This window comes from Nicotiana attenuata, chromosome 5 (assembly GCF_001879085.1).
Source record: "Nicotiana attenuata strain UT chromosome 5, NIATTr2, whole genome shotgun sequence".
Classification (NCBI taxonomy): domain Eukaryota; kingdom Viridiplantae; phylum Streptophyta; class Magnoliopsida; order Solanales; family Solanaceae; genus Nicotiana; species Nicotiana attenuata.
Genome location: NC_031993.1, coordinates 44,475,411 through 44,485,083, shown reverse-complemented (window position 1 = coordinate 44,485,083; position 9,673 = coordinate 44,475,411). Strand labels below are relative to the sequence as shown.

The 9,673-nt window shown below is 38.7% G+C and overlaps 1 protein-coding gene across 2 annotated transcripts in view; it reads left to right on the top strand.

The window, feature by feature from the left end:
• Positions 1 to 5,003, top strand: part of LOC109225740 — an 8,326-nt gene extending 3,323 nt beyond the window's left edge. The window contains exons 2-8 of one of the 2 annotated variants that reach the window (XM_019390509.1): positions 1,896 to 2,043; positions 2,139 to 2,289; positions 2,378 to 2,503; positions 2,594 to 2,674; positions 3,479 to 3,674; positions 3,749 to 4,019; positions 4,333 to 5,003. In XM_019390509.1, coding sequence (XP_019246054.1) covers positions 1,896 to 2,043; positions 2,139 to 2,289; positions 2,378 to 2,503; positions 2,594 to 2,674; positions 3,479 to 3,674; positions 3,749 to 4,019; positions 4,333 to 4,607 — 1,248 coding nt within the window. In that variant the 3' untranslated portion in view covers positions 4,608 to 5,003. The remainder of the gene's footprint in view (positions 1 to 1,895; positions 2,044 to 2,138; positions 2,290 to 2,377; positions 2,504 to 2,593; positions 2,675 to 3,478; positions 3,675 to 3,748; positions 4,020 to 4,332) is intronic. The other variant, XM_019390510.1, reaches the window with a different exon arrangement.

Here is a 9,673-nt window from a genome sequence, read left to right as displayed (position 1 = left end):
GGGCGGATTAGCGAGGTTGTTAGATGGGGGAAGAAAGGGGATATGGCTATTGGCGAAGAAAAGAAAGGGAGGGGGAGGGGAGAACTGTCAAGGTCCTTTTTCTTTTTCTTTCTTCATTTGTAATTTTTTTTCTTTCTAATTTAGTATTTGTTTAAATCAAAATTATTGTATTCACATGCGTTAACGGCGTGATTCGCACGCACGTTATCCACATCACCTATGTCACTGCCACATAAGCATGATCAACGGTCAGAGACGTTTATTAATACTCATACTATCAAGTAGAGGTATTAAAATGAAAAAACTCGTAAGTTTGGTAGCTTGCTTGAAAAACTGATGCATGTTTAGGGGGGGTGTTAGGCCATTTTGCAATCCTTAAAACCACCAACCAGATCTTGACTATCTATCAAATCCGATTTTTTTCATGCCTCTTCAACTTTTTGCTATAAAAGTATATAAGTATCCTTTGTTTTTTGGCAAAGTAGGATGAATAACAATTCAGAATCCTATGTGATTCTTCTCTTCCTTTCTTCTTCTCCTTTTTTTTCTCAGTTCTTCAACTTATGCTCAATTGCTCATTCCTCCACGACTCTGCACTTCTCTTCGTCCAGCATTTTCCCTTGCAATTCAGCTTCAGTCCCCTTATTTCATGTGTTTAAGTTCAATTATTGTTTCCTTTGTTGAACTCTTGTTTGTTAGAGTCTTGGTGCTGAAGTTTAACATTTTGCATCAATTTGGCCAACATATAGTGTAAATTATTTTTGCTGCTCCCTCCATTTCATTTTTTATTGTGGTGTTTGACTGTGCACGGAGTTTAAAAAAGAAAGGGTTTTGGAACATACCCCAAAAGTATCCGTAGAACTTGTGGTTCTAAAACTTTTTTAAAAAAGAAAAGAAAAGAAAAAAGAACTTGTGGTTTTAGACATGTCATGATATTTTTATCACTATAAGAGCATGTCATTAAGGGTGGAATTAGAAGTTTAAAGTTAAAGAATTTTCAAATAAGGAAAACGTCAGTCTTTCTGGAACAGACTAAAACAAAAATAATGCTATATAAAAGGGAATTCAGGAGTATTTATTAGGCAAAAATATGTTTACTGGATAGGTAAGCGATGTTATTCGAGATGTGTTGCATCAGAATTGTGATATCTTTTGTCTACAATTTATTGGAATTTAATATTACGTGATCTATTATAAGTTGTGCAACACATCTAGTTACAAGTTTTCTTCACGCTTCCAATTTCGAATAATTATGTTGGCAAGCAGCTCTCCAGTTGCTTCCTTACTGCTTAAGTTTTTGAAACAGCTATATTAGGCAGTTAGCGGATTAAATACAAAGGGGAAAAAGATGCCTTTTGCATCCTTTTTAACCGACTTGTTTTCCTAGGATGAGGTTGCTGCTTATATGTCTTATGGTGCATTTCCAAACAGCAGTGTTCTGTTATGATTTGGAGTCTGTCTGATCTTCATGGCCTGAGCAATTTGTAGAATTTTAATAGAAATTTTATCTTTTATTTTGCCTAATTCAGTTTGGTGGTCAGATTTCCGTCAATACTGGAGAAATGTTAGTTGAATTATGTCTTTCATGTTGGTAGAAACTTGTGAAGGGCTCTATAAAGCTGTGAAAAAACGTATTTTGTATATTGGATTAGTTGGGAGATTTTTTATATGTTTTTTTTTATGTGTCCTTATTTGTTATAATCTGGACTGTTGCAAGTGACCATTTTCATTATTAGTTGCTTAAGATGGGCATCCTATCTTTTTATGATCTTGCATGTGGTAATTGTTGGTTGCCTGAATAAAAACTAAAATATCCTTAGTTGAATTAGTTGTTCATTATTTTAGGATGCTGCTCTCACTTATTAGTAATGACAGTTTTTGTACGTGATCTGTAGGAGGAATATGATACCCATGATCCGAAAGGTCATAGTGCCATGGTACTTCCATTTCTTAAGAAAAGGTCAAAGATAATTGAGATAGTTGCTGCACGTGATATTGTTTTCGCCCTTGCACAATCTGGTGTCTGTGCAGCATTTAGCCGAGGTAAAGAATGAAGATTGGTAATTCTCAATGTTATATTTCTTCTATGAGCACCTTTGTGATTGAAAGGTAATTGATATACATTACTGGTGGTGCAGAAACAAACAGGAGGATATGCTTTTTGAATGTCAGTCCAGACGAAGTCATACGAAGCTTGTTTTACAATAAAAACAATGACTCGTTAATCACTGTTTCGGTCTATGCTTCAGATAATTTCAGTTCCTTAAAATGCAGAACGACAAGGATTGAGTATGAAATTTTAATATTATTGTTTGATCAGATTCTGTTGAATGTTTTATTTGGTAGTAATACGATATCTTTATATCAATGAAATTAGATACATAAGGAGGGGTAAACCAGATGCTGGATTTGCTCTATTCGAGTCGGAATCATTAAAATGGCCTGGTTTTGTGGAGTTTGATGATGTAAATGGGAAAGTACTTACTTACTCTGCCCAGGATAGGTATAACTTCCTGTACTGAAGTCCTTTCTGGATGATGTGATTAATTTTGGTAAAGAATTTCAATGTTACAATCCTGTTTCATTTTGACAGCATATACAAGGTGTTTGACCTGAAGAATTATACGATGTTATACTCGATTTCCGACAAAAATGTTCAAGAGATTAAAATCAGGTAACTTCATTGCTTTTGCAAGTATGCATTAGCATGCTCATTATTGCCGTGATGAGTTGTGTTATAACTTATGTGCATGGAAATGCTCTACAGAATCTTGCACGGCAGACGCCTTTAGTATATGGATATGTGTTCTTATATGTTCGCTAGAGTGCTAACTCCATTTCTTTCTAAGTTTTTGATTGTATTCTAGATGGTTCTTGTTCTCCTGTTTTACTTGTCTCTGTTTTTTTGTTTATCTTTAGATTGTTTTATTTTCTTTGCATCCCTGTATATGTGTTTGTTTGTGTCTGGTGACAAACACAAAGGATGCTTTTAGTAGATAGAATAATGTACTAAATGGAAGTCTGGTTGTGTTTTTCATATGTACTCTCATAAACTTGCAGCAGTTCGATTTGTCAAGAACTGGTTTTCTTGACTCAACTTTTTATTCTTATGATTCTTTTGAGATTCCTCTTGTTTCTGGGATTAGCAATGCTCTCTAAGTTTCAACAGCTGAAAGATTGTGATGAAGTGCAGAAAAGGATGTAGATTGAATAATGTACTAAATGGAAGTCTGGTCTGTTGTGTTTTTCATATGTACTTCTCATAAAGTTGCAGCAGTTCGATTTGTCAAGAACTGGTTTTCTTGACTCAACTTTTTATTCTTATGATTCTATTGGGATACCTGTTGAGATAGAATAATGTACTAAAGGGAAGTCTGGTCTGTTCTGTTAAGTACTTCATAAACTTGCAGTAGTTTGATTGTCAAGAACTGGTTTTCTTGACTCATAACTTTCGTTCTCTTTTCGTTTCCCCTTCTAGCAGTCCAGGAATCATGTTGCTAATATTTACCAAAGCTAGCGGCCATGTTCCTTTAAAGATTCTCTCGATTGAGGATGGTACTGTTCTTAAATCTTTCAACCATCTGCTCCACCGAAATAAGAAGGTGGATTTCATTGAACAGTTCAATGAAAAGCTTCTTGTCAAACAAGAGAATGAAAATCTTCAGATTCTTGATGTGAGTTTCTCTCGCCTTCTCTGCAATGTCTTTTATCTTCGTTTATCATCAAATCTAATAGCTGTTGAATATAGGTACGCAATTCTGAGTTGACAGAAGTTAGCAGAGCCGAATTCATGACCCCATCAGCATTTATATTTCTGTATGAGAATCAATTATTCTTGACGTTCAGAAACAGAACAGTAGCTGTTTGGAACTTCCGTGGGGAGCTTGTGACTTCATTTGAGGATCACCTACTATGGCATCCTGATTGCAATACAAACAACATTTACATTACTAGTGATCAGGACCTTATTATTTCATATTGCAAAGCTGATTCTGACGATTCTTTATCCGAAGGAACAGGTATGTCAGTGTGAGAATTTCATAACATTCTTTCGTCTTGTTTGAAAAGCATAATAGACCTTTGGATGTGAGACTAATCATCATAAATATGATTAAGGCTGACATACCTGTATGTCAGTTTATTCTCACAAAAATATCGCTGTACCTGCATTGTTAATTAAGCTTTTAGAGATATAAAGTAAATGGTGTGGTTATGACCTGGGTGGTTGGAAGCAAGGTGATTTAGTAAATCTTGATGCTTGCCTCTTTGATTAATTTTTGATATTCTGTGCTTGTTTATAGATATCTGAAAATGACTGACCTGGTTTTACAGCTGGATCGATCAATATCAGCAACATTTTGACTGGCAAATGCCTTGCTAAAATAAAAGCAACTGACAGCCTTAGCTCAGATGATTGTAGTTGCAGTCCCAGTTGCAATGAGCATGGTGGTAGAAGTTGCAACTCTAAGAAGCGTATCCGAGCTTCCAGAATTAGTTGCACGGTTGCAGAAGCCCTGGAAGATATCACTGCCCTTTTCTATGATGAAGTGCATAATGAAATCTATACTGGAAACAGTCTTGGGCTGGTCCATGTATGGTCTAACTGATGGTTGACTGATCCCCTTGCCCTCCGAAGATGTTTAGGAAACGCAAACACGCCGCGGGGAGAATTGTACAATTAGAATGCCATCTATTTTTCTTTTTCTTGTTTTGAAAAAATGTGTCATCTTGTTACCCCCAAAAATAGGGAGATGGTTTGATTTGTGACATCGATTTGCTTTATAGTGCATGTCTGTTAATAATTTGGTTTCAAGGATGATATTCCTTTTCAACTAGAGAGTTGATAATTCCTAGTGTTCTAATGCTTCTTTAACTACTGAGTTGATAATTACTGAGTTGTACGCATTAACTAGCTTAGTCAATGGGTGAGAGCATATTATACTATTAAACTGATTTTGCTTGTGGCACCTTTAAGTGAATAATTCAGCTATTTGTCCTTGCCATTATGCATGTGGTTTTTCTTAACGGCTTGTTTGGATGGTTGTTATGTATTATTTCATAATGTATTGTATTGTACTGTGTATTGTTTTAATGTATATAATGTTCGGATAGATTGTATTATTTGTTGTTGTTTCATGATATCATGCACCAACATTATGAAGAATAAACTTGCAATATTGCGAAGAAAAAGTAAGGGAGATGGTAGAATTATTATATAAAAACGTAGGATAAATAATAAAATAGGATTGCTTAATAATAAGAAAGGGTAAAACGAGAGAATAAACAAGGTGACGATGGGACCACATCTATTGGTCATTACATAAGTGACACTTTCCCTCATTATATAGTGACGGATTTACTGATACGCTGCAATAAAATTCAAGTAACAATCAACGTAACAATACGAAACAATAGGTAATAACCACACAAACAAGTTCTAACTCAACTTGGTGGGCGATTGACATTGACCGCGCTATGCAATCGAGGACAGTGACAAACATTGTGCATGAACTTAGATTGGTAGCCAGTTTGTCAATCTGCCATTTACAGTGCATTAAGAAACCCAAGCAAGCCAAACCTCTTACTGTTCGATTAATTTTGAGTCCTTGAAATGCCTCAATAACAAACAAGTTGGAGCCGGCTTTATGAATTGTCAATAATCATGTATTTTTTTTTAAATTCATCTTAGCCAACAATATACAACATAAAATAAAAATAGAAAATGTTAAAGTTTTCTATATTTTCTATTTGCATAAAAATCTTAGATAGAGCAAAAATATTCCTACAGAACATATGACCTAAAATAAATGTAGTAACTATGACAACATATGTCAAGCTAATTGTATCGCATATGTGGATCTTTTTCTTCAACTGTGCCTAATCTTTTGCCAAGTCTACATGAATTTCAAGAAACTGTAGGTCTTTTAGCTTCCTTCCACGTGATTTTAGGTATACTTTATCTCCTTTTAATATTTTCACTCACTATGGTTACACATGCATCTGGACGTCGACAACAAGACATATGATCCAAAATCTCAAGTGCCACTCTCTTTTTTCCTCAACGTGTGCTTCATGCACCTTCTATAGTGTAGTCATTTTCAATCTTATCTAATCTTATATGACCACACATTCATCTTAATTAACATCCGCATATCTGCGACTCATCTTGAGGATTTATACTTTAACGGCCAAATTAAACATCTATTCCCATATGACACCCCAGTAGCACTTTTCTATTACAAACATCCAGTTTGGTTCTCCGTGTAACATTTCAAACTTATAACCCTAAGCCAAGTAGCAGGAATGGCAGATCACACACTCTTTTTGTATAATATAATGGTGATGTCATGGTCAGTCTGTGCGCACATTTAATAGGTACATGCTACTTCTACTAGTGTAGGTGTTGTTTGACCAAAAAGTATAAAACCTTTTGTTAAACTAATTAGATAAGAAGATAACAGGTAAATCCTAGTTAAGGATAATAATTTCTAGATTTGGAGTATGTTTATGCTGATAACATGGGGTTGCTTTAATCAGATTAAATGCGGCATACATTAAATGACACGGTCATGAATGAAGGGGGAATAATGATGAGCAATAAGTATATTAAATGGCACTAAATGTAAATAGAGAGAAGGATTCACCCAATATTGAATGAGGTGGATGATTCCTCTCTCTGAAAATTATGTAAGACAAGAGGATATGAGAATATAGGGAGCTTTCTCGGACCTGATGCGAGAAATATGGAATAAACAACAAATCAAATCTCTTTTGAAAGGTAATGTTTTTTTCTTGAGAGTCAACTTTTCAAGAGAGCTCTTATCACATAGAATATTACTTGCCCATTTTCTTCTCTCTACCTTTCTATTTATATGGGACATGCTTCTAACCTAACCTAGAATACAAGTGCAGAGAATATTCAATGGAATATTCTCCTAAATATCTTATTACAAAACTAGCCGTTATTTGCTGGCCTGAACTTTCGACCTTGGCCCCTATCAGCAGCCCGCCAGTAAGTTCCTTTAATCCTATGTACGACCTCGGCCTAATCGCCTCTTAGCTATCCTTGTGCTGGGCTTTCTTAAATCAGATTTTGACCCATACAGTTAGTCCCTCGGCCTATCGAGGTTGTTTTTGGACGAGCTCGGTGGACGGACTTCACTAGTTGCAATTTGAGAGATTTAGGCGTGTAAGTCGAGTAGTAACATTTTCACGGTGTAGTGACGACGTGGCGCTTCGAGAGCCACATCTGCCTGTTACGTCATAACATTATGCGTCATTATGACGCATGTTCCCGATACGTTACGTCGTTTCCCGTGCTCCTTTTGTTTCGAAATTAATGTGGCAGCGCTTTGCATCCTCAATAAGGGCGCATGTATACTTATAAATAGGGATGGGAACTCTCCATTTGGTTTGTTGCATTTCTAAGCATTCGAATCTTCAGGTTTTTCCCTTCTTCTCTTCAGAGCTCTTGCATCTTTATTTCTCCCTTCTTTTAACATCCTCTGCCTTTATTTCCTCTTTTATATCTGCGATTCCTTCCTATATACGTGTTAAAGAATGGCTAGTGCACCTTCTAACCTTGAGGGAACTTTTGATCCAGTTCCATTGACGGTGGTCATGCCTCCTCATGACGAAGGAGAAACCATTACTGCAGAAGACGAGAGTTTCCCCACTGTGGATAAAATAATTCCACGCTCAGAGAGGGCCAGGTCGGACTTCTCGAAGCGGCCTGAAGAAGATCCTAAGCCTGTTGTTTCCGAGATGGATGCGGCGGCCCTTGTTGAACTTAGGGCTAAATTCTGAATCCTATACCATATCGACCTTGTCCCTACTGGTGACGATGTGGTGCAAGTTCATCGCCCTATACTGCGCATTCTACACGTATCCATTCGTCGTGGGTTATTCGCTCCCTCTTCCATCATTGATGGAGGACTTTTGTCGCTACTATGGCATCTACCCAGCCCAAATCTCCCCGTATATCTATAAGTTATTCCTTATGCTGACAAAGTACGCGGAGCTGGCCAACTGCGGGATTTCCCTTTGCCATCTGCTACACCTCTTCGCCCCAAGTTTTCACAAGGGTACGATGATACACCTCCGCCACCGCGGGATCAAGGGATTGGTGGTGAAGATGGACGATAAGATAAATCGTCGATTTTGGGTCTTCTACGTGAGGACGGAGCACGTGGTGATGAACCCCAACGGATTCCTCGAGGAGTGGAACTTCGCTCGTAAGTATTTTTGCTAATTGTAGTATGTTGTCTCTTTGGTGCTTAATCGTTCTTCCATTTTTACGCAGCCGAGAAGGATCCTCCTACGTTGGTCGCCAACATTCGCGATTGGGTGAGCCAGATTTTACCGTACACGGTGGGGATCCGTGAGTTGTTTGCATTTTAATAAGAAGTTTGGCCGTAAACCTTCTCCGACCGATGAGTCAACTGGTTTCGATATTGGTTGCTTCACCCTTTATATACCGTTCTTTATTACTTCACCTAGTCTTTCTTTGTTGATAGGTCGGAGGGCTCCGAGGAGGGCGAGGGCTCCTACTCCCGCTTTTCGTCAATCAGGTGCCTCGACCGGATCTCTGACCGCTGCGACCGTAGGCGAGTCCGTTCAGATTGCTGTTTCTTCTCGGACACCGGCTCCGCAAAGGCCTATTCCGTCGGGCGGCTGCCCTATCAGCAGAGACTCTGACTTCTCCAATTTTACATTTAGTGGACGAGTCATCTCAGGGTAAGGAGGAAGCGGTTCCGCTAAAAAGGAGGAGAACTTTCTTCTCTTATGAAATTTCTACTCAGCTTGAAAAGAAAAGAAGCCTCAAGCCGATAAGTCATCATGAATAGTGGTTGGCGACGAGGTGATAGAGAACAAAGAGCCAGCGGGGGGAGGTCACGAGCGGGCCGCGGCCGCACCGGAGAGCGACGTAGCTTTGGACGCAGAGACTGCGCCCCCTTCAAATGTGGAGATTGCTTCCTTGCTAGGGGTCGCCGTGGAAGGAAGGGCAATCAGAGGCGGCTGAGGTTATTCCGAGGAGTGATCCGTCAACATCAGAGCGGGCTGACGTACCTTCACCTGCCAAAGAGAGGGGGAAAATATGGCCGTAGATGGTGACGAATCCCATTCCGACAACAACCCCGAAGAGATATGGATGTTTGACGAGGGACTGACTCGGGTAGAGGTGAGAACATAGGGATCTACTCGTGCTATCGTCATTTCCCTGGACTGTAATTTGTTGACGAACACAGAGAGTATAGTTCTTTCTTTGCTTCCTCTTTGTACTGGCGCCGAGAGTAGGACATTACAGACATTCAAGGATTCCGATTTGTCGTTAGGCATATCTGGAATGGCTTTGAGGGTAAGTTTTTGCCTTTTCGAGTTTACATACCCCTTTTCTCTCGTCTTTTACAGTATTTGTTTTTGCTGATTACCTTTTGCTTTTGCCTGTTCATTAGACCCTTATTTTGGAGATTGAATGCGCCCGCCGGGAAGATAAGAAGAGGGCTTTGTTCCAAAGGATGGAGTCCAAATATAAAGAGTATTGTGCCAAGCATCGTGAGTTGTGTCGCCGATTCGGCGTGGATGGTAAATTCCAATATCTCAGGGATGAGCTGAAGCAGAAGGACGATGAGCTCATGTGAGTCGTCGGCAGATGAATCGAGCTCGAGGGAGC